Source organism: Branchiostoma belcheri, unplaced genomic scaffold (assembly GCF_001625305.1).
Source record: "Branchiostoma belcheri isolate BF01 breed outbred unplaced genomic scaffold, Haploidv18h27 scaffold5, whole genome shotgun sequence".
Lineage (NCBI taxonomy): Eukaryota > Metazoa > Chordata > Leptocardii > Amphioxiformes > Branchiostomatidae > Branchiostoma > Branchiostoma belcheri.
In genome coordinates this window covers 2,511,597-2,537,129 of record NW_017804131.1, presented here as the reverse complement: position 1 = coordinate 2,537,129, position 25,533 = coordinate 2,511,597, and the positions used below count along the sequence as shown (strand labels likewise).

General features: G+C 39.6%; 1 protein-coding gene across 2 annotated transcripts; it reads left to right on the top strand.

Annotated features, from left to right (window-relative positions):
* Positions 1–282: 282 nt before the first annotated feature.
* Positions 283–19,589, top strand: LOC109479805 (EF-hand domain-containing protein D2-like). Of its 2 annotated transcripts, XM_019781824.1 has the most exons (5): positions 283–441; positions 579–799; positions 10,365–10,512; positions 18,900–19,034; positions 19,450–19,589. In XM_019781824.1, exons 2-5 carry the CDS (start codon positions 639–641, stop codon positions 19,585–19,587), a joined length of 582 nt encoding a protein of 193 aa, XP_019637383.1. In that variant the 5' UTR covers positions 283–441; positions 579–638; the 3' UTR covers positions 19,588–19,589. The 2 variants fall into 2 exon arrangements, with proteins under 2 accessions (XP_019637383.1, XP_019637381.1); XM_019781822.1 differs by having other exon boundaries at positions 283–799.
* Positions 19,590–25,533: the final 5,944 nt, after the last annotated feature.

Sequence of the window (25,533 nt, the reverse complement as noted above, 5' to 3'; positions counted from 1 at the left end):
AACGTAACGTTTTCCTCTGTATTAACATCCAGCAAACGATACAATAACGCCTGTAAATGTCAATCTGATATCGACTACACACAGACGTGGAAGGGATATCTTAAGGCTATTCTTGAGTATGCCTGTGTGGATGATTTCCTCTCAAAGGACCCTCAAAAAGTGAAAATGCAACTTTGCCTTACAACATCTGCTTGGAGATTGCCACCCCCCAAAGAGAGCTAACGCTTGATCCCTTTCGCGGGTCTTCCCTCCCCCATGCCCATATATGGATGACGTTGTGCATTTCAAATTCGCAGCCTCCCATTCATACTAATCACACCAAAGCGCACTGAGCTTCGAACCCACAACCTTTGCAGCCCTGGCCACGGGAGTCACGGTCATATCTCAGAGCTGTTTTTCTCATCCTTCTTATTTTTTGGAAATCATCCAAACTCTTTCACGGTAAGCTCCAAGGGTCCAAGTCGTTGTATCATTTTATTTCAGAAGATAGAAAGATAAAGACAGGTTTTGAGTTCGCGCCTGTGGCCGGAAGGGTTGGTAGATCGTTGTGGACCAAACACTTCCTGTTTCCTTCTCAGCCTGGCTTGGGACGAATTTTGCAGTAAAAGCATCAAACGAAGCTCCGGGATACCACAAAAATGTCTGCAGACAACGAGCTGACGGCCAAGCTCCAGAGGAGGCTCAACATCAACGAAGGGGACGAGGAGCCCTCCCCCAATTCTCACGTCTTCAATCCGTACACGGAGTTCAAGGAGTTCTCCAGGAAGCAGATCAAGGACTACGAGAAGATGTTCAAGACGTGAGTACTTACTAGGCTAGATTCTGAGACTTATACGCGTGATTTCAGGACTTATCTGCTGTAATCTGGGCTTCTGTTTGTCTGTAAATACACTCATCCCCGGTGTTTGCCAACAGAGAAAGTTTTTTTCCGTTACAGTAACACCCCCCCCCCCCACACACACACTTTTTTCTACCCTGTGTAAAAACGTTACATGTTGTTCAGTGTTCCTTTGGTCGTAAGGTGCAATGTATCATAATCATTAGGGTTAGTAGTTTCCTTGTAAGGATAGCAGATGTGAATTTGTTTTGATAGTCTTAGATCAACCAGTGCGGGATCAACCATATCATAATAATTTTCTGGGGGGTGAAAGACTTTTTTGTCACCCATGCAAGCAATTTTCTGTTTGTTTGGTTTCTTTTTAACATTTCTGCAATTCATTTAACTCATATATAGATGATATTCTAATTGAATAACTCCAGTATCTGAATGAGCTATTGTGTGCATGTTGATTGCTGGAAGTTATCATGAATTTGTTTACATTTTTTATTCACCCCTTCACCAAGCAACTGTTTAACGGATGTTAACTGTAAAATTATTGATTCCTTTGTCGAGGGCATTTTATGTGACAACTAGGTATTTTTCAAGGTGACAGAGAATTTTACATAATGTATTTCATTTGTAATAATCAAATCAAAACTATGTGCAATCAATGATATGATGCATTTCGAATATTCACTCTGATAGGCCTGTAGGCCCTTCAAAAGTTTCCATACTTTTTGGATGGTAATTTAGGTTGGAGAAATTAGATTTAGAGAGTATAACTATAGGATTTAACAAATCCTACTTAAAATGAACCTTTTTTCTAACCGGCTTTTGCTGTAAGAGTCCATGACTCTATGAGGTTATGAATGTTTCCACTGTGTGGGTTATATCACTAGCACTATGTATGGCCTACAGTAACCTTCCACCCCCTGGCACTTAGCTTACACCAATAACACATCCTATGACCTGTACACCGTGTGAAGAATATTTAAATCAAAATGGGCATTTTTCTAAGGCCTGGACTGCTAGAGATGTTGATGTTATTGGCAGTGCCAAGTGTTATAGTGATATATGTATAGGCCAGCATGGAAACCTCACAGGAAAAAACAGTGTGGTAATGTGGCATGACTCATGGTTTGTACAGTTGTGTCTCTAGTTGCTCCTGATCCTGTTTCCTTGCCCACATGGGAACATGATTTTTATCCTGTGAAGTAATGTCTCTCCAGGGGGAGGGCTGCACCATTTGTGACTAATCCAACCATCTGATAGCACTCTGTCACCCTGTGTTTTATGTGAAGCAGGGTTATATGTTTACACCAAGAAATACATTCTTTGACATTACACACAATGCTGTACCTTGTACCTTAAGTATATAGGATATCAAACCTGAAAGACCTTCCAGATATGTGATTTCTTGCCTCTGACTGGTATAATGTACGTTCTATATCAACGTAGTAGTGTATAGCGAGGCATGTATTTTTAATTGCCTTGTTGAAGAGGTCCATTTAGGTATCCCTGGGGTACACAGACTCGTAATTGAGCAGTAAGCTGACTGGATTGTGGGAGGTGGGAACCACAAGAATCTCCAGGGAGTGGGAGTCAGAATGTACACTGAACCAGACAGAAATGTCCCAGGGGTATGTTCATAAGTCATGAGGCTGAGATTCTTGTGCTAAGCCATGGCCATGGGCCTTTTACAGGTAATCTCCAAGCAGATGTCTGGTGGCAAAACGTTACAGTTAGAACTGGCCATCTAGTGAGTCCTCGGTCACCTTGACTTTAGAAGGTGGTAAATTAAATGGTAAATGTCTGGCAAATGGATACAGCCTGGCCAGTTTGACACTGTCTTTGCAGCCTCCTGATATGTGGTACACAATTTGTTCACATTTTTTCGGTACTGTTCTCTTGAAATCCAAGATCATAGGGAAGATATTTAATATCAGCAGTAGCAACAATGCATGTCTGTTGATTTTAACTCCCACTTTGTGTACATATTTAGAGAGCTGTTATTGTGTTAGACTTCATGTTCAAAGTCCGTTCACTACGAGATATGGGAAGAGCATATGACTTCAAGATTTCAAAGAATGTGATTTGATAAGAAAGAAGTGTTCAAAAATTAATTTTTGTGCATGGCGTCCCATTTCATCAAATATTCAATAGCAGACATTCTTTAAGTTAATTACAGAAGTCTTCAAGGGGAAGAAATTTAGTTTAAAGGAATATGTTCATGTACGATCTTCAAGGTCAAGTGAATTTGATTTAATTTAGCTTGAGGGAAGAAGACTCCTTAACCTCTTAATTGGCCCATCCCGAAAGTCTCTGAGGTGGAAAATTTCTTCAGGGGCTAAGATAATTGAATTATCTTATCAAAGCAATCTAAAAAGGCCAGATGGGGATCATATCCATGCATGATGCACATACAAGCTTGCTTGGCAGAGCGCCTTGTGGTAATGTTTACAGCATAATTTACAGGCCCCTACTTTAACAAATGCCTGAGGCCTTAATTAAGGGTTTGCTACAGGTAGTAGCATAACTGGTTTCACAGGTGTTATTTTGAAAACAAAAGTACCTGCCAAGGTGTGCTCTACCCCATAACATTGGAATAACCTGTGTGTAACAACAGCATAAAACAACAGCAACAACGATCAACAATTAATGAAAATTTTAAAAAGTCACCCAAAACAAACCTGGCCACATGTCATTTGCATGATGTTCAGTTTTTGCATGACCTGTCATCTGCTCTTGGACAAGAAAATGATTTTATCTCTTTCAGCAGCATCTATATTTAGTAAATGGAAATAGCAGATACATCACATACAAGCGTGACAATTTGTTAAAAATACAAATAATGCAGACTGCCAGTTTCCAGCTTTCTGCAATAAGAACAGTTCTCTGTCAACTGTATGAATTGTCACTTTTCAGCACTTTACTACTGCTCTTTGAGAGAAGTTCTACTTCATGTGTAGCATACAAAGCCATAAGTTGTCTGGTGGGCTTTACTTAAAAACTGGTACTCTATCAGTGTAGTTCTTACGTGTCCTGTGGTGTCTGCTTACAGGTCAAGTCTGTTACAGACAGATAAAGAGAACATGTCGGTCTGATAACAGCTCATCTGCATGTATTATATATATGGCTGATTATCACGTTCACAGATATTATTTTCTAAGAGCAGGAGCTTTCTTGATAACCAAAGGGGTCGACATTTTTCCTTTTATGGCTTCTTGATTATATCCAGACATGATGAACTATTCAGGAGGCGCCTAATGGATTATTGATATTGATACGGTCCAACAGGAAGAAAAATAACTCTGTGACCTTGCAGTCTCTTGGCGGAAAGTGCAAAGTACAAATAGCAGTATGTTCCTGTTGGTGTCAGCTTAATGCATTGTTTGCTTTTCTGCAGAGTATTTTTTATTAGATTTTCATTATTTGTTCACAAAATATGAGGGGCCTGCAGATAAACTTGTATTTGGAATTTGAATTTTTTTAGATCTACTGCTTTTATATCCATAAACAAAAATTAGAATATTATTATGTTAGGAGGTGAAAAGGAAGTGGTATTTTCCTACTTTGTTGTTGTGAGACATGCTAAAGGGATATTTTTTGAAATTCATAAAATTATTTTCTTATCTTGGGCCAACCCCACAAGGAAATCATTAGGGTCACTAAGGGTCAGGGCACTGGTGTGGCTGACCTGGGTCACTGGACAGGACTACTGGATGTTTGTTGTCTCAGGGAGGGAAGGGGAGGAGCCACCACACTGTAAATAAACTGTCAACAGACTGCCTAAAGTTTATCTAATTTAAATGGGTTGTTGTGCTCTTGTAAAGGAGTCTAATTTTTTTGGATAGCAGTTTCTGATTCACGATTTCTATCTTTATGTTACATGTAATGTTACTTGTACTTGTTTGCTTTATTCCTGAGTTTCAAATTCAAGTGCTTAAAAGTGCTTAAAATTTGTTATAGAATTTTGCAAAACCAACTTTTTTCATATCGATGTATTAGTAGAACCCAGTAGTTGTGTGTTGTCAATCTACAAACTTGTAGTCTTTGTGGTCAATTATGTCTATAAATATTCATGTTTGACTGGCGGAAAGTAGCTTTTAATGCAACCTTGGACTGATTAGGGCGGTCATGGCTTTGGAATTTGGCACAGTTTGTCAGAACTTTATGTGCCAGTGTGATCTGAGCCCAGCTAGAGGGACAAGAATTTCATTCATGGTGACACAGATTCTTAGCAACAGGGGCAGCAAGCATTCTTCCCATAGTGGCACTTATAAAGGACAACAACAGCAAATGCCATGGTGTAATGATACAGAGAAGCCCTATCATAGTGGTACTTGTATAAACAGGACATAAAATTCCACTGTACTGTAACAATATACATGTCATGTACATGTACTATGATGTAGTACTATAGCAATATAGAGTTCTAAAGCCCTTACATACTGGTGCTTACTAAAACAGGGCCTAAACCACAAAGGGTCATAAACTAAAGAGTATGAAATTTATCATCCTCTTCAAATGTCCTTTAACAGTCAATTACACAAAGGTGTTAAAATTCCAGCTTATAATGTTACATGTATGTATCTTGTTAGGGTGGGCATCAGATTTTCAATACCTAAAGAAAGTCAAAGAAACTCCCTCTGATATTGACTACCTTGAAAGAGAACCTCTTTCTGTTTGTCTTTCTTTTTCTGAAGAGGTCTTGAACTGAGCAATGCCACAAGATTAAGTTGGATTTGTTTTGGCTAATCCGTGGATGTTTGGAGCAAGTTAGATGTTTTCCAAAGGCCTAGATTGTGACAACAGCAGTAAAATGTACCAGCTTCCTCCAGTTACTCTTCCCAGAGCATGTCAGACGGTGTAAGGGGGAGTATGTCTTACTTCACACTACTTTCCACCTGTGCCTAGGTTGTTTGTACTATCCTGTTGTACTGTGGTCTGTGATTCTTGGTGTAAAATATCTGCTAGTCTATTGGGAAATTAGAAAGCTAAAAGTTACATACTACTAACAGTACTTCTAGAAAGTGGAAAACTGTTGTTTTTAATGTCAGAAAGAGATGTACACTTTCACAGTTCAGAATGCACTAAATGCACTATACGCAACAGATGTGAAGTGTTGCTGTGCCAAACATGTTTCCTGGTAAAAAGATCTGCTGTTCCTCAGGGAGCATGTTCGATTTCCCCCAAAGAAAAACAGACCCATGCATGTTGTCATGAGCCTGCCAGGACTACTTGGGGAAGACGGGCTGATTGAGAGGTGAGGTAGGAATTTGACCTGGCCGTGGTGCTGCCTAAGAAAACCATGCTGAACTTTAAACCAATTCCCTTTAGCCGCCGACCCTCAGGGATATGTGAACTTTGGAGGTGTAGTATGTAGTTAGGTAAGCCCCCTGGAGTCAATGGCTACATTGTATATTATGTAACACACCCACCAGTCTGTAATTACCTGGGGTGGGCAGCAGGGGGAAAGACAGCTCCAATTTTGATTTCAGTGGCTTTACATGTACATTAAGGGGTGCTGTCAAAATAGGGCTTCAGAGTGTTAGAAGTTCCAAAATTTCACTGGGAAAGCATCCTCCCAAGTCCACACACAGAATCCCCCTAAACTTTCCTCCTACTCACTGAAATGTACAGCTGAAGACGTTGTTTTCATGCATGGTGAAAAGCTGTCCTTGAAAGATGGACTCAGAGAAAGAGGAGAGTGACACCTTAACTGACCCTTATCTATTTCCTCCTACAGGCCCAGCTTTCTCACAGCCAGGGCTTGTCATGTGGTGAAGGGAGTGATTGTAGTTTGTAAGCAGCTAGATAGAGAACCAGCCATCTTGTTTGAAGGTCATGACACTTATGCCTTTGTTCTCTTGGTTCCAAAGGTTCCAAACAAGGACAGCCACTGAAGGTCTTTTGATGGAGTCCCCTACTCTCCTCTCATACTGTAAATACTGAGCATTCTACCATTGACAGAGGGTTCATTGTTGCCTTTCCCCTTAAATCTCTAAAATATGTCTGGCATGATTTTTCATATTTTATTAAATCTAACAATAAAACAGTACTTTATACTGGATTACATTAGCAAATTGCAATGTTGTTGAAATTCAACCTAGCACCTCCAAACCCTAGTGAAAGTAACTTGTTATACTGATGATGTAAAATGTAACTTAAGGTTTGAATTGTGAGGTACTATCTACAGTGCTGTATACAGAGGTTCATTAAACAGAAATGATTGACATGGACCAGGTTGTATTTTTTCCTGGCATCCCAGAAAAGCTCAAAAGTGCAGGCAAAGCTGTTCTCCTGATTGTGACAGATGTACCGAGGTGGCCAGGTTAGGTATAGCAGGAAACAGCTGACAGCTTGCCTTCTTTCTGGGGTCCTGTGTGATGTGTACCATCTTGTGCTGTAACATCACACTCATTCATAGGATCCAGAGAATTAACCTTTCCCCTGCTACTTAACCCCATAACCCGTACAAATTTCCATCAGCAAGAAGAAGGTTAATGATAGAACATGTACTGGTAACTCTGAATGTGCTTCAGTAAGGTTCTTCCACTATAGTATGATACCAAATTTAATGTCTCCTTTCTTATCCTTTTATCATTTTCATAGCAATCTCTTCCCTCTTTTAGCCCCATAAAGATTCCAGAATATTTGCTGAACTTGGCTTTATCTGTAGGCTTCAGGCCCCATGATGTGTATCAGCATTTATCAGGCCCCTGCCTCCATCACTCTCCCTTCGCTGCAAACATTTATCAAGATCATTTTCCCATTTAAGTGAAAATCTTGACCTCAGGTGACCTCTCTAAGCCGGAGGTCACTCTGTAACATTGCAATATTGATGAGTCGCAGCCAAGTACACAATAGATCACCACCAACAGTGCCCAACACAAAGATATCTCCTCGGACGTTTCTATCAGAATAAAGAGCCCGTCTCCTTGCCATTGTCTTGGGGGCTGCAACACCTGTGAGCTGTCAATACCACACGTCCTTGCCACTTTGTAAGTGTTGGACTCCCTGTGGTGATGGGGTGCAGAGGGAGTCGCGTCAAAAGTTAAAGCTGATCAGAGAAACGTTAACCGAAGCCTGCAAACATTCGTGTAATGTGTGCTTATACATGATGTAGTCAATTCTGGCAAATTGTTTGTATCAAAGCCAATTATTGAGGATAGAAGCACTCCTTTGAAGCCAAACACAGTTTTTGGTATGGCAATATGTTAGTCTTCCCAAATAAGCAGTACACATTCGCTGCTAAAAGGCAAACCCAGCAAGAAGAAGCTAAGGTTAACAAGTACATAATTAAGTAGAAATCCTGACTTGAACTTCATTTTGGCTTAACCATAACCCCTTTCACATCCTCGGATAATTACCATGGTAAAACCAGGCCATTATCCCAAGCCATTATCTAATTCATTCTTCTCGTTTGATAACATTACCTCAGAAATAGGGCGGCAGTCAGCCAATTTGGAAGCTAGATCGATGGCATGTCATTAACAATTAACACAGGGCTATTTCTGTTCTAGTGCCTTCCTGTGCTGTCATTGCCTTCCTGTGCTGTCATTGCTTTAATGGCCTTGTGAAAAGATAGAGACAAACGAGATGAATTAAGATTAAATGGGTGCATTCCTCTGTAACCTTTGTCACTTTTCTTGAAGTGGAAAATTTAGGTGCGAAAGCACTCACAAATTTTGCACTTTCTTAAGGCTTTCAATGGGAGATGTGCAATTTGGTATATTGGTGTGATGCTAAGTAGTAATTTGAAATCTTTGGCCATGGTACATGTTTGCCAGTGTCATTCTAAACTTTTCAGTCAACTTTGATAACTTTTTTTGTTTGTTCATAGTTTGCTTGAAAACTCCACTTACCTTTCCTTAGAGTTGAAGTCAAGTTCAATGCTATGTAAACCACCTGCTGTATTCCAAACACATGTACTCAGGTGCAACCCTGCAGTGCCCCATATTGGACATTATTTGATTTGTGCCTGTACTAGGTATTTACTACATGCCTCCTGCGTCTCACCATGCCAACACAGGTCACTTCCAGTTTCTCTCTTATTACATGCAGGGGTTCAGTAAATCAGATTAGACTAGTGTTCTTGAGGCCGTGGAGACTTGCCCCTTTAACCTTGAGGTGCTGAATGTTCCATGGGATTTGTGAACCTGCCTGATTTTTAGTATAGTTCACTGTTTTAGACAGTAGCTAGGGCACCATCATTTTTATACCAGGGCTCCCATACTCACTCCCTAAAATCGTTTTTCGAAGCTTTATTTCTAGCGAGTGTAAGGAGCCCTGTTGCAAGTTGGATGCCACCCAGACTACTTCGACATCCCAGGAATACCAAGATGTCACCTTCCCTACCTTCCCATGGTGCATCACTGTAGGTGGTCAGATCCCAACTCTGATTGGACAGAAGTTTGTCTGGATTTCACGTAATAGCTTTCAGATGAGAGAGAAATATATGCCATAGTTCAAGCTGTCAAAGCAGACACCTTGCAAATATTGATGACAGAGTTAATGTTGTTAATGTTGCTCACATTTCTACACCGGCTCTTCTTTAGTCAAAGACGTTTTGATTCCAGCTGCCAAAATGTCGATGTCCAAGAAAAATCATGGCTTCCTGCAGTCTTCCTGCCAACAAAAACACCTCTCATCACTTTGTTTAACCTAAGGTCTCCCTGCATTGCCCACGTCTGATGGCTGGGGCCTGATATTTACGTTCATTTGGGGGTGTAAAGGCAGTGTTATGACTCCCAGAAGATTGATGTAGATTCCAGGAGGGCCAAGAATGCAGTGGTAAGAAGTCCTCCCATGGCAATGATACCAGTGTGCACAGGCCCTGGGGTTGTCTATAGGGGATTAGGTGTGATTAGGAAGGATCGTGGACTTGACTACTAAGTGCAGGAGTTAAACAAATGTTATGATCCGTAATAAACAACTGGGAAGCACTTCAATCAGTCAAAGAAGAAAACCTGTTTAGAATACAGTTTCATATGGTTTAGAGTACATGTTCAAGAAAACGTCTATTTTCCTATTTGAAGTTTTATATACTCAGCCATAGAGATTGCAGGTACAGATACAATGTATGTCTGACATTGTGCAACAATTTTTTTATGAAACATTGGTTCTCTGACTGATACATTGACATTGTGTATAAAGTCAGTCTTCAAATAGTTTTACTCTTGTAAACTACTTACATCAGATTTTCACCCTGAATCCTTTTATCTTCTATTGGTCCACCTTTTAAGTAAGTAGAAGCACTAATGTCAATAAACATCATATAAAAAGATAATGGTATTGGTGAACTCCATTAAATCATGTACATTCTTACAAGTAGACCCATGTTTATCAATGATAGTGGATTTTATACATGTATACTTAGTAGATATATTTATGAATAATACATTTTATCCCACTTGCTTATTTTATGGTAAAATTTACAAGTACAAGATTGCCATATGGCTACAATGTTGCAATGTCCATAGAGAGGATCCTATGATATTGTGCAATCTTTTTGATACCTGCACCTCTGTTGATCCCACAGGTATGATGTGGACAGGAACAACTTGATTGACTTTAATGAGTTGAAGCTGATGATGGAGAAACTGGGGGCTCCTCAGACCCACCTGGGCCTCAAGGCCATGATCAAGGAGGTGGACGAGGACAATGATGGTGCCATCAGTCTCAGAGAGGTGGGAAGCTTCTGCTTTTATGTATTGTGATGACGCATACTGTATTAGTGTTCTAGCCAGCATCCGTCTTTCCTTCATTTGACAGAATTTCGCTGACAAAAATTTTGCCCAATCTGTCATCTTTGACAGACACAATTCAGCGTGTAAAGAGATGGAAAGAGATGTCATTCAACTAACCAGCAAAATTTGCCCCTCAAAATGCAAGAAAAAAATGTTTCATATTGTCAATTTCCTGGGGAAGCATGCCCCTGGACCCTCCTAAGATTGTCACGTTTAGTGCTCAAGGTGATATTATGTCAGGAAAGATAGAAGAGTTAGTGGAACATTTGGGAGTTACCATCTATATAATTTTGCTCTCAGCAGGTAATTTTTGTCCGGCCTGCTGAAGATTTGCTATCCCAGTAGGCAACACTGACCTTCAGGACTGTGATCATGACCTTCATGTGTAGATGACATGGCTGACATGATTGGTGGTCAAATTAACCATGTGGTTTATGTTAGTGTTTTCATTAAAAGTAAACCATGGAAACTTCCTAAAGAGTTAAAACATTATGTTGCAAAAGACCAAGGACATTATACAATGTCTCTGAAAAGACCAAGACTTGTCTTTGACATAACATATAGAGTTTTCTTTTAATTCTTACATGTACAACTTGCATACTACTTAATCAGACAACAGAATCTATTTATCATTTTCCTTCCTTGAAACAGGGATGCTACTATGTAGTTTGCATATCTAAAATAGGGTTTGAAAATGTTCTCCTTGCACTTGCCCCCTAGAGTGTTCTCCAACTATCATTTGAATGATTTTAACCTGCGTAACCGCCCACATTGTTTTCAATTTCACACCTTTTAACAACACTGGACCTCCTGTTACATCTAATAAGAACACATGGACCCCCCTCCCCACCCTCATTACACTAACCACAGCATCACTTGTGTCAGCATCTCTAACACTTACACTACATGTACATGTGTTACAGATTTGATAGGTCACTGCTAATGGCCATGGCGGTGCCCTCTGATAAAGTAAAATTTTAGATCATAGATAATCATAATCAGATACTAAATATAAGAGAATGCTAGAAGGGGTGTGTAAGAAAAGGTGACTTCCTATGAGCTATTATTATTTATCATACAATCATGATAAAATTGCCATGGCATGCATTTTTACTTGAAAAACAGCCAATAGAACAAGATGGAGGCTACAAAATATTTTGTAGGAACTAAGAAGTAAGATGACTAGATATTGTAGAGCCACATCCTCCTACTCTGATGTCCCGATTAAACGTACCGGTACGTTTATTTTTTTCGGCCCGAACGTCCACCCGGTACACTCTTATTAGGGACGGTACGTTTATTAATTTTTGGGGAAAAAATTGTCCATACGTACCGCACCATCAGCAAGTGGCCGGCGGCCGCAAAATTCGGCAACACGTCACAGATAAATATTTGGTCCATGATAGCGGCATTTCCCATGAATATAATGTATATTATTTATTTTTCGCCTGCTGTCCATTTTTAAGTCCCAAAACGTATGAAAAAGCAAAAATTTGCCCACAAACCCGAAGGGGAAGGCGAGTAGCTAATCGATGTATTTAGCACATGGCGGCCGCAAGTCCTTGTCAAAATCGGCAACGCGGCAGAATAATGCCTGGTCCATTTTAGCGATATTTACCATGAAAAAAACGTATGTGGTTTATTTTCCCTCTGGTGTTAGTTTTTAGGTCCCGAAACCCCTAAAAAAGTAGAAATTTGCCCACAAGACGGACGGCCGACGTGGGGAGGGCGCCTAGCGCCTGAGCAGCATGACCCGTAAAAAGTCAAAGGTCATAGGGCACCCATATTGCGCAATCACCGTAAAAGCGCCGATTTAGCTAATTTTAGGGCGTTTAAAATTGATACAATCACATTATCGATTTTTAAAAAAACAATGAGATGGAAACCAATCAAAATTTTATGCTGAATAATATTTTTTTTCTTCAAAAGTTTTTTTCTTCAGAAGTTTTTCTTCTTCAGAATCCAGACTTTGACCAGACTAGACAATGTACCATACCAAATAATTATTATGTTGAAATGGATTTTGTTGTACATATACTCATTAAACCCCTATATTTGTACTTAATTGGGCTTGATTTTCTATCTCTTAAGTCAGATTTTCAACTCAAGTTGCAGGAGAAGGCTTTAAGCAAAGTGCATTTCAGAAGTGTAAAATGCAATAGCTTCTCCTACGGAATTTGTATTTCACCAAAACAAGTACAATATATATACTCATTAATTAAAGTGATATATACTCACTAATTAAATGTAACAGTGAAAGATTTGCTCATATATTGGTATTGAAATAAAGAGCACATTTTAGTATCATGGACACACAGTTCACCTGTCAATTTGGTCATTTTCAGGGGGGTACGGTTTATTCTGGAGGGTATGTTTACTAGACTTTGAAGATTTGTCCAGGGGGTATGTTTATTCCGGGGGGTATGTTTATTAGGGACACGAGAGTAGATTTCCAAATGTTCCCTGTTGAGGCCAGTGAGAGAAGGTATGGAGTATGCATTGCCTCAGTCACACCTGGAGCAAGGAAAGTGGGCAAGAAGTTACTGAAAACACATCAAAGCCAAAGTTTAGACAAAGCCGTGTCCCCGTGGGAAGCTCCCAATTAAAGGGGGATTAAGTAGGATTAAGGTAGAGTCAGGGGTGAAAGTTAATCCAGGCTCAGGAGACCTTTAAGTAACCTCTTACCACTCAGACTCATCCATCAAACTGACAAGGAGGGGAAGGATTACCCTTCCTGTCTAACCTTTTCTTTGATCCAACCTGCTTTAGGCTTTAAGATATGAGATTCCTATAAATAAGGAAACACACAGGTATGTGTGTCTTCATGTTTACATGACAGAGATTTTTGTGCTGTGCGAGCAAAAGTTACTACCGGTAGTCCTGTGTGGTCATTATGAGTTGTTTGTAAAACTTTATTGGACAGGTTTGGTATATTTATTGAAAGTACATTAAAAACATTGACTAGACATGTTTGTTTGGACAAGGCTTTGGACTTGAAAGTGAGGTTGTTTATGAGGATTAACTCTGTATGAACTTGGCTTCTGGTCATGTCAAGTTCGCTGCAGCTGTACAAGCTCCTGCGAAGCATCACATCGAGTCCTTATTAGTTTTCAAAGTTGTCAGAAAGTTTCTTGTTGTACAGCTTTCTGAAAATGGTATGTCACAGTTTTTGATGCAAATCTCTCTGAAAGATGAAATCTTGTGGAATGTTGATTGTTTCAGGGGTAATCCTTGCTACAGGGAGTTTTTTTGTTTCTTCAATTAAAACCATTTGTGTTTGTACCTCCCCTATTCATTCCACTTCCAGGCCTATAACTTGCAATTCTATGAGTGACAGACACTGTCCAGACAGTGGTCTGGCAACTATGAAGGTGAAATAGATATAATGAGGTTTAAACCCAAATTTATAACAAGACTTATCTTACATGTAGGATTTATGTGTATGAAGGCTCTTTGCTTCAATTGAAAACATTTGTTTCAAGTCGGCTGTCTCTCTGGAATGGATAATACCCATTATGATCAAATCTCTAGATTTAGCACTCTAGGTACCAATATTTGAAAATCGATGCAATTGCCATCAACAAAAATTTCAATACCAAGATTTTAAACAATCTAACTTTCAATACCAAGATTTTAAACAATCTAACTTTCTTCCATACATTGAGGGATTTCTTGTCACTCCTGGCAGATGGTATGTAAGTATGAGCGGTCTGGGCACAAGCGTGTGACCCTTGACCCGAGGAGGGCCTTTTCAGGTCATCCTTAATCCTTTAATCCAGGTGGGATTAACTTTTACTGATGATGTAAATAACCATGGATAATGGATTCAACATACCAGCAAGGCCAAGTGGAAAGTCATCCCACACACCAAGGGCACAGGTTACCAGTTACTGTAGTAGTAGTTTGATATTGGTCAAAAAGTATAGAAGCTAGTTGGTCTTGATCTTGTGGTATTTCCCTACGTTCTTATGAGAGATGAGCATTCTTCCTCATCCTGCAACAAATTTTCCCATTTTATCACACTGAATTAGCCTTTAGCTACTAATTCTCTGTCCAATAATAAGATGGGCAATAGGGAGAAGGTTATTATAAATGTTTTTTGGTATCAGCAACAATTTTGCTACAATGTACATACATGTACTGCATGAGCTTTACTTAGCACTGAATGGACTATCAAACATTTTGCCAGCATTTTTCATTGATTTTTAGATTCGACAATGAAAAGTAAGAGTAGGCATTTTGAAAATCAAGAATCTAATGATAGAATACATGTACATGATCAAGATGTTTGTACTATAGTGTAGATACAGACAGAAGGATTAGATTTGGCCTTGTACATACCCTACTGTCCCAAGGTACATGTATTACCAGAATGGAGAGGATCACTGTCACTTGACAAAGAACAATTAACAAATCCCCTAAACACAGTTAATCCCTCTTGTCTTCCTATGGACAAGGCAAAACAAAATCCTGTAATTCTAACCCTAATTCTACCCTCTGATAAACTCAGGAGATGGAGACAATAACATAATCTGTAAACACAGTTAATCCCTTCTTTTTGCAAGTAAGGCTAACTAAATAAATGGTAATGTCATACATTTTGCATGTTCGTGTGGCCCTGTCACACAGAAGTTGCCAGGCTTAAGTCACTTGCATCAGAGGGCATGGATGGGGTTTTTCTAGACTTGTAGAAGGGGTGAAATAAACCATTTCTAATGCCCATATATTATTACACTGTATGTATGCATACTATGCATAAATGATTTTGACAATGTTAAAACTTTGTACCAGTTGATCATGATGAACAGAATTGCACTGGAAATGTCAAAAAAATCTAATTGTTAGTACGTTTGAACTTTCAGGTGCCTATTCACCTCCTTCACATTTATTGACGGACTTGTCCATATGAAAGTGGAAGCTAAACCCCTCCATACAGACCCTCCCAAATCCAGACCTGCCTGTGTCCTGTCCTGGAGGAGACAGTTCCTCTAATCCTCCCTGTCAGCAGCCACCAGTCCTGGGGACTAACTGTTGCTCCCCACCCAGCCAGCACAGAAACACGAACTTCTCAGAACAGCAGCTGAATCTACAGCCTTTCTTTCTTGTTACACGTACCACCCAAACTTGACAATGGTTTTATTCAGTTATGCCACATTGTCAGGCAATAGTAGAAGCTTAATGATTATGCTTGAACAGGTGGTATTGAAGAAACCTTACCATTACAGACCGGATTTAACATGTATCAGTCATACCGGTAGGTCTTGTTGTAAATTACAGTACAACTGTATGATCATGAAAGAAACTACGATTAGCAGATGAGAAATCTACCTCCAGATTTGACGTAAAGGTTAAAATTCCAGAAATTTCCAGAGGCCTAAATGTCAGAAGTAGGTCAGGAGAGGGTCGGACACATACAAATGGACATGCGTCAGTAAGTGTCTTGTAATGATGCACCTGTTACACTCTATAGACAGCACCGTACACAAACCTAATCCCTCTCTGTCCTCAGTGTAGGATGTAACGAAAGCAGCGTCATTAATTCTCACGTCCCTCTTTTTCCATGACTAAGAGACTATTGATCTAAATGAGACAAAAAATCCTTATTTGACAACATTGCAATCATTGACAAGGTATATATATATATCTTAATATCTTACGTAACTGTGTAGGAGAATGCCAGCATTGTTTTAGACATCTATTAGGTTGCTTGTCAAAAAAAAACACAATCAAAAATAGGGAGAAAGTTTTGTCTTCCTTCATCCAGTAAAGCCACAGTCTCTATTTGTTTTTGGCACTGTTGGCGAGCAACTACATGTACATGTATATCAGGAAGCATCGATCACACTTCAAATGTTTGACAGAAGATCTCACACATTGATGTATTACTTCCTAACTGTGCTGTATCAAACTCTTATCACTGCCTCCTTCCTTCAGATATGGGGAGGTTGTGAGAGGCAAATATGGGTCTAAAGTAACACCAGTCCTGTTATGTCTTAAAGTAGACATCTCCTGTAGATATATGACTTTCTAACCCAGGTCCATCTTCAGGGTTAAGCCAGGAGGGCAAGGGTCATTTGTCATTCTGGTGACCCCACATGTCCAATGGGGAGATGTTAGCCCCGATAGAAACGGGATCAGGAATTCAGAGGTAGTGAGGATGAGAGATGTGCAAAATAACAGCCTCTGATATCAATGTAGTACTTCAGTGGTTTGCCCATTCTACAGGGTTGACAAGTCCAGTGCAATTTGAGGCCAGTTGTAACCTTGCTTTTCCTACCATATTACTCTTCACAGCAGTAACAAAACACAAGTCAAACTACACCCCCACCTAACCCCTGACCTCAAGTGTAGCATTGTCAAGAAACCAGTTGCCGTTATTTTCAAGCAGCAGCTCAAGCGAATCAACCTTCTTGCCTTAAGGCCTAAAGGGCATCTTGAGTAACACCTGCTATGTCTTGAAGAAGGTGCCACCTGGCAAGACGACCTTCCAAACTTTGTCCATCTGTAGAACCAGCATGGAGAGCTGGTCATCTATTTTTCATTATCAGTTACCAGTAAATGAAATAACCATGAGGTGTTGAAGCACTTCCATATGGTACAGTATGGATTGAAGGAGATGAACATCAGAGATGAACTGTTTTACCAAAGGAAAATTCTGAAAGTTCTAGAAAAGCTGTCTTTTTTTTTTTCAAGTTACTTACTTGGTGTTGAGGTTGAGCAGCCCCAGACTTGAAGGACTAGGCCTTTGTCTCAAGTCCCAGGTGCCATCCCTCCAATGTCTCTCAGTCCCAAACTGAAGAAGAGCAGATACAAGTGTTGTATATTTGAAAACACATCAGAGATAGATTTATTTCTTCCTACACGTCCTTCCAGTGATAGTTTGAGGACAGAGCTCACTCCTGTCTCTGATCGCCCTGTTGTGTTGTGAGAAAAACCAGAGGTCTTTTATCCTAGGAAAACATCCAGAATACTGGTACATATAGATGTATTCTATCCTATTTCCGAGCATCTTTGTTTGAGTGTTACAGCAAGCTTTAACTGTTGTACGCTTCCTTCAGAACAGTCCAAAGTAGGTCTGATGAGAAAATTCAATACAAGCTGTTTATAAGAGCAACCTATACAATCTAGAAACAGCAGGAACATTTCTGGAAATATATGTATGTTATAGTGGGACATGGCTGCACATTTGTCATAGCAGTTTTATTAGAAACATTCCCCCTTCCCACCTCCAGCCCTCATAACTTACAAAAAATTTAATCTAACTGCCATCCTCCCCTCAGTCTGCCCTTCTCAGGGCAATTGCCTGCTTCTGGGACAATCAAACCTCTGCTGCCATTTCACTTCATCTTGTAATGACAGTCAGGGAATGACTGCTAGCATCTTTTCGAACACTGCATTTTGGCTGGCACTTATGTTATAGGACTGAATTTTAATAGAACCAATTAAAGACATCTTTGCATAATTTCTACCTATAATTTCAACATTGTAGGATACAGGTATTTGGATACTTGGATACTTGTCTTGAACAAATTCCAGACTTCTTGAACATGTAGCTATTATTTCATTAATAAGTATCAATCACAAATGGATCTATGGGTTTTATTACTCACTTGCCAGTCTGACAGAATTCAGGTTACTGTGACTGCAAAAAACATCTCAAATCAATCAGGTACACAGAATACACTGAACTGAGTCAACTTCAGTAACAGTACACATTTAACACCTGAGATGGTCCCTGCTTCATACTTACACGTAAGATATGAAAGTCACGTTTATCTTATCTTAACTGTACCATCTCATGCTGCACTGTCTAGAAATAATGTTCCCTTAACTTTTACCCCTTATGGCATCAGACATTATATCAGTCCAGACATGTAATGTTGCAGTCCAGACTTATCAAATCATAAATGAAGCCATGTATTTTCCCTGATCGCACGTTGTGCAATTAGTTCTCGTTCCAATAAGAATGTTCATCTATCACTATTTACTGATTCAGATAGATCATATAAGAGATTCTCTATTTTGGGGCAGAAATGATAAAGATTCCCCTTAGCAGTGCATCTACTGGTGCAATGAGAAGGTGCACAATAAAAAAAAAAAAACTTTCATGACTACCTCTTTGTAAGATTTTTGAGTAGTTCTAGTACACACAGGGAGCCTTTAGTAGGATGTAGTCGTAAAATAGAGTACCGGTATTTGTTTTTCCTCTTTCATGACATGGAGCTTTCACGCACTGGGACAGATCTAAAACTAATGTAGTGGATGGATTACAAGAGATGCCTGGGCTGACATAAAATGAAGACTGGTGCATGTTCTTCCCTCTGCAGTTTCTCCTGATCTTCAGAAAGGCAGCGGCAGGAGAGCTGCATGAAGACAGCGGGCTGGGGAAACTGGCCGAGCTGGCGGAGATAGACGTCGACAAGGAGGGAGTCAAGGGGGCCAGGGACTTCTTCTCCGCTAAGGTTTGGAAATGTTCATCACAAAATTGTAGTTATCATAGCACAACATGTGAGTTAGTCCGGCAGATGGTAGAATACATGTATCTGCCTAACAGAAGCTGGTGAAAATGACTAACTAGTTGATAAGTGATGAACAGTGCAGATTATAGACTTTGATTCTCCCTAACAGATTGGCCTGTATTTTGTTGGGCAGACTGGGTTGGTTTCTTTATGTGTCAAGTACTAGTTAGGGCAGAAATATGTCTTACATGCTAACTTCAACCATTTTTCCAGTGAAGCTAGTTTCCATTGGTCTTAAACATGTCTCAAACTGCAGAAAGTTCATAAATTTCAATACTCATTGATTTTTTTAACAAAAGCATTTTTCTCATTAGCAAAATTGTAGGCTAACTGAACCTTAACTGTCCATCCTGCACAGATTGAGGAGCAGTCGAAGGGAGCGAGGTTTGAGGCTGAGATCAAGGCAGAGCTGGAGGAGAAGAAACGGGAGGCAGAGGAGCGCAAGATGAGGAGGCAGGCTTTCAAGGAGAAACAAGCTGCATTCATGAGTGCCTAGATAAATTAAAACACCCTAACTAGCCTGGGAGCCAGACTAATTTTGATGGAGGATTTTGACGTTAGACTAGATTTGGTCTTGAGGAAGAAGTGTGGTGCCTTCTGTACCATCTGTGTTTGTTGTTTGGACCCTCCTCACGTTTGAACTATGGGTAGTACCAGTAAGTGGGGATGTTTGTATTCAGTGTATGGTTGTGTGTATTCCTTTCGCTAGCACCACTACTGTGAAGAGTCTAAGCTTGTCGGTACTACCGGTCAACTGTTTGATACAAGTGAAAGATCAGCCTAACATTTCAACAGAATCAAGACCATTCTGATGACGAACATCCCCAAATCCTCATCATCTCCTTCAGAACTCCACCTTATACATACATATAGCACACCCTGTACATGATGATTAGACAAGAAAGCAGTAATTATTTTGATAGACCTGAGATGTGGAGACTGAGTTTAGATTGGTCTAGCTCCCAGGCTTGTTTAAAGACATGCTACTGCACATATCAGCTGCTTTCAGTCTCAGAGATTGGCCCTGAGGTTTCAACTTCCATCCTGCCTTCTGACAATCAGTAAACGTAACACTATATTAACCCCCCCCCCTCCAGTCTGAAATACCACCATACAAAATGTACATGGTTGGACCAAGGAGATTGAAGAGAGATTCTTGGTTGGACCTACAACTTAGTCAGTCGATCCTTGTCTGTTTCTGCTAAATGTCTGCTATTTCAGTCATATTGCCTTACAAAGATACAATTGCTGAGAAAATACTAAGCAACAAACTCAAGTCTTCTTGTACATACAGTACTAAGCAAAACATTTGATATGTGCAGTTAAACTTAGACGTTAGAGATGACTGAATCTAGATAATATCAGCGTTACAATCATTGCTGACTGCCTTAACATTAGGGTGCTAGCTTATACTGTCACCCTGTTCTTCCAAAGGAGTTACTCTTGTGGTGAAGATTTAGAAAAGAGAGAAGAGTTGTACAATTTATTTTTGATGAAACAGGAGTGGTTTATTGTGAGTGACCCAAGGTCAAAGATAGGGAAGGTCATGAGGTGATTGGAATCTGCTAGATAGTCTAGTGGTGCTTTTGCTATCTAGGAATGGTGGAGAGTTAGGCGAAATACTTGTGTACCACCTTCTAGAGCATTCTTGTATTGTAGTAGGGATTATAAAGAAGTGGGAAGTTTCAACTAGATAGTGAATGCATTAATGTGTTTTAGGTTTGATCAGTGTAATATGGATGCATTTCCAGTTTGGCAAATCATTCCATTGTTTGATCAATTGCTGAAATTTAAAAAAAAGTATATCACGTATATGTTTAACCAGATGTGACATTGGTGTCTGTGGTATCATGATATTTAGTTATCTATCACATTACTACATGACTTTACCCTAGATTGTTAAATATATGACTAAATGACATTAATTAGAATATAAAGTTGTTTTCACACCTCTTTCTACCATTCCACATTTGGAATCACTTTGATATTCCTTATCACTATCAGGATACATATATTGATTTTTTAAAATTCATTTTAAAAGTAGGGTTTGTTGAAGTCTGCTTTCATGTACTCATTCCAGGCAAAAATGCAAGAGGGCTATGGTTTCACAGTTGCAGTGAGCTAAGATATGATTGAATTTCAGAAATTTATTTTCTTTGGTTTAACATGTTTTTGTACGTATTCAATATAAGAATGTTGTGTTGGAATTATTGCCTTAGAAGATATCAAGTCTTTAGATAAGTTGATTATCATTATATTCAGATTCTTGCCACAGCTACCAGATTTTTGTGACCTACCTTGCTTACCACCCTGCAAAATTCATATGAATTGCACCAAAATTGTTGCCTTCTGTATGTTGCCTTTCAACTGTTGCTTCCACGTGTATGGTTTGAATGAGCTGCATACCTACACACTTCAAATTGATGAAGATATGTTGCAAAGCAAGGTCCAAAGATGAAAGGATAATCGGGTAAAAGATTTGATACCAACTTCAATGTACAAAACATGTTTGCAGGCCAACCTGTTATAACCTATCTTTTCTAGAATGTTGTTGGACAAACAATCAGTTCTACATTCTCATTCTAGTTTTGCCTCCAAAATGCTGTAAATTCAATTCCACATTCCAAGTGCCTCATCCTTTCATGGAGTAATTCCTTGCTTTCGTAAGTTGGTGCATTATTTGCTGCCCTTAAATTCTCATCCCTCTCCCTGTCAACTTCTGCTGTCACAAGTCTCGGTTTAGTGTCAGGATGATCAATTTTGGAATACTATACCTGTGGGATTTATCTACTCATGGAAAATGCTCCCAGATCTCAAGGCCTTGACTATTTGCATTCTTCCCATGCCAATCATAATTCAAGGCAAAACAGCAAAACTACTGGCCTATTAATCCCGTGTACATGCATTTTAAGCAGACTATTTTTGAAGTGATGGTATTCAAATCTGCAACATTATTTTGGAGGAAAAATGTTCATTGATCATTACATGAATCCACTGCAAATTGTTAATAATCATTCAGAATATGTAGGGTACAAATAGTAAGTACTAGATCAGTTATGAACTAGATACCCCGGTATATCCTTATCCTTCATGCTCTTACCACGGACAAGAAAGTACATGAATAAGTACCCTTTCCCTGCCCTGAACTGTGCCTTCTGCTCCAAAAACTATGCTAATGCACATGTATTCTAACGTTATGTCTTATAAACAACTAGAAAGGCCAATATTTGCTTTGGAGCAAATATAGCGATGGGTTCACCACATTTTACGACATGGCAGGGAAAGAATGAGAAACACAAGGGAAAACAATGATTTACATTGATATAACTATAATATGAAGTAACATACAACTAAAACAACAGTTGGATAGCTATTCCCTACTTTATTGGTTAGGATTTTTAATTGCATAATGCAAACTGTTGATTTTCAAAAAAAAAAAAAACGTTCAATGCCCCGCATTCCAATGCTGGAGCAGAAAAGCTTGAAATACCTACCAAAACACTTAGAATAAAGACATACTGTCAGTATGGAAATGCTCTGTGCAGGTGTTAATCAAGTTAAATCCCAACAGCCAATCAGCAAGAAATGCTCTGTGCAGGTGGAAATGCTCTGTGCAGGTGTTAATCAAGTTAAATCCCAACAGCCAATCAGCAAGAAGTATAGAGGAAAGCTGCATGCCTATTGGTTGATGCCCTGCATTCCATTGTGATGACTCATGCCCAGACGTGGTAAACACGGCACACTAACACAGTAATACATTTGCTATAACACAGCCAAAAAACTCAAATAAAACCATTCTAAAAGCCTGTATCACAAAAATTTAAAAAACGCCTAGGGGTATTTGCCCACTGTACCTCCATACCAAATTTCAGGACCTTAGGCCCTAAAATGAAGAAGCTGAATCCGTTTAAACTAGAAAGGCCAACATTTGCTTCGGAGCAAATGTAGGAATTTCACTCCATACCCTTCCCCAAACAAAAATGAGAGATTCTAAATAAATCATACTGCAATTATACAAGGACAAGCTGTTTGAATCTCGACAGGTATTTACAAAACTGGCACTTGGCAATTATCCCCTTTTTTTTTACAAAGATACAACGACACGCACTTTAAATCTCGACAGCTTTACTTTACACTTTTGACGAGATTGTAACTACTACTAACGGAAGCAAAATTTTCACGGCCTGAGAAAAATGGACATGTTCACGGAAGTATATATTCACGGTGGTGACAGTTGCAGGAAAAAGAAAGTCCAGGAATTATTTCCTAACTGTAATGATAAGTTCACAATACAGAGGTGACAGTGAAAACCGTGAACATTGACCCCCCGCTTGCGTTGCGGTACAGTGAAAAAAAATCGGGAATTACAGCAATCAATTTACTGAGTATGTTTGCTTAGTTTCCAGATGTTTTGTACTTGTAGTTTTTAAATGAACGAAAACCGATGCGCGCACAGATGTTACTTTTGTGACAACATCAAAGTGATTTTGGTTTGTATGTTGAAAAAATACAAAAGACTAACATTCGAAGTTATTGAAATTCTTGAGTAAGAACAATCAGTTTTGGAATGTTAAAAGCAAAGCGATGGATATTAAAACGAAAATGTTAAAATTAAATGTTGAAATTGTTAAAATGTAAAATGATTAAAATTGTTGAAATTGTTAAAAATGTTAAAATTGTTAAAAATTGTAAAAAGGGTAATTAAAAATATCCAGTGTACCGGGGTTCGAACTCGCAATGTCTGGACTTGCAGCTCTGCGCGTTACCAACCGAGCTATCTGGACGCGTTTCCATTACTCTCTGCATTGTATGTCATATAAAGTGAACAACATGGCGGTAACGATCGCTTCAAGTACTAGTAAGGGACTTTCTAGGAGATTTCCTTCTTTATCAGGTTCGCTTTTGAACCACCGGTACCTTGATGTAACGTAACTATCAATCCGGCTAGCAGAAGCCGCCGGCTCCCTGTCCAATCTTTGAAAACTGTCGGGCATGCAAGCCCTCAACGCTCGCTTTAGGAAAATTTGCCAGGAAGCCGTCTTGCGATGTTCTCAACAATGTTAGCAACAACAAATGGACGCCTGTACACTCTACAATTTTGGTGATTCTTCAGAAATCGATAACAGAATATATAATACTAGTCGGTGAAGATTGTGGAAAAATTGTTGATACCGTGGCGCGCGCGCGTGCGCCGACGATACACATTACGTACCGTTGTTTACAGTACTCGCGGGGCGCAGGTCATTGACCTCCCGCTTGCGTTTGCGTTGTTCCAACAGAGAAGAGCAAAATATCTGCCAGTTTTTGCGTCAGATTTTCAGTGTTTGTTAAAATCTTATACAGGCATCCATGCAGCTATAATTCTTCCAACTAGTTCTTAGTTAGGTGAAATGTTTATAGGAATCACACGAATCGGTATCCAATATCAGAGTATCAAATAGTAATGGCCCACGGCCGAGACCGCGTGGACCAGCCGATGGCCCACGGCCGAGACCGCGTTGACCAGCCGCGCTGGTAATCCCCCTGTTGTACGTGAAAATGGTAGTAAATAAATTAATTAGCCAACAGCCAATCAACAGCCACATCTGCAAACATGACCACACCTGCTTGTATGCCCATATTTGGGCCTTCCCCCGAATTCCTTTCTTATTACGTCACGCGCGTACGCCCCCACAGTACTTTCCTATGGGGACCACTAAAAGCAATAAAACAATTGTAAAAGCTTGTATCAAAAAAATTTAAAAAACGCCTAAGGGTATTTACCCACTCTACCTCTATACGAAATTACAGGTAATTTCGCCCAAAAATGAAGGAGTTGAATCAATTTAAAGAAGTGGCAGGAGAAGAAGGAGAAGGAGAAGAAACATCAGAAAAAGCAATATGGGTTCACCACCACTTCGTGGTGTGGTGAACCCATAAAAAGGCACTTCACTTGCAAATGTTGTGTTTGTGAGTACTAGTACTAGTACCTGGAAGTAATTTTCTTACTTAAATGATCTGTCTAATGTTCATTTCTATGCTGATGTTGGTTGCAAGATTTGCAGGCCAATAAACCTTGTGTGGGTGATATAGCCTACAACATGGACATTGCAGTGTCATTACTTCTTTGTCTTGTCTTTTCCGTAGGATGAGCGGAACATATTCATTAATACCTAATGAGGTGAGAGCCATTGGAAGGTCACATGAAGTGGAAGATGAAGTGCATGGATCAAAAGCGCCCTCCAGCAGTTCAATGAAGGACTGCACCATGATAACGGCTGCTTGTAATACATGTACTAATCATGCTGCAGTGATTTTCTTGTCGCTGTGGGGCGCTTTCGATCTATTGCCATTTCAATACAAGGCCCACTGACTGATTCCCCCAATACATTACCGCTTCGGCGGTTTTTTGATCCGAGGAGATTTAACTGGGATGCCTGTTATACGTTAACAGTAACCTGCA

Bases quoted from the DNA above. Each gene is read 5' to 3' on its own strand.
- LOC109479805 (XM_019781824.1), top strand. From the start codon at position 639: ATGTCTGCAGACAACGAGCTGACGGCCAAGCTCCAGAGGAGGCTCAAC. The intron at 800-10,364 runs GTGAGTACTTAC...TTGATCCCACAG, and splicing joins TACGAGAAGATGTTCAAGAC to GTATGATGTGGACAGGAACA. The intron at 10,513-18,899 runs GTGGGAAGCTTC...TTCCCTCTGCAG, and splicing joins GTGCCATCAGTCTCAGAGAG to TTTCTCCTGATCTTCAGAAA.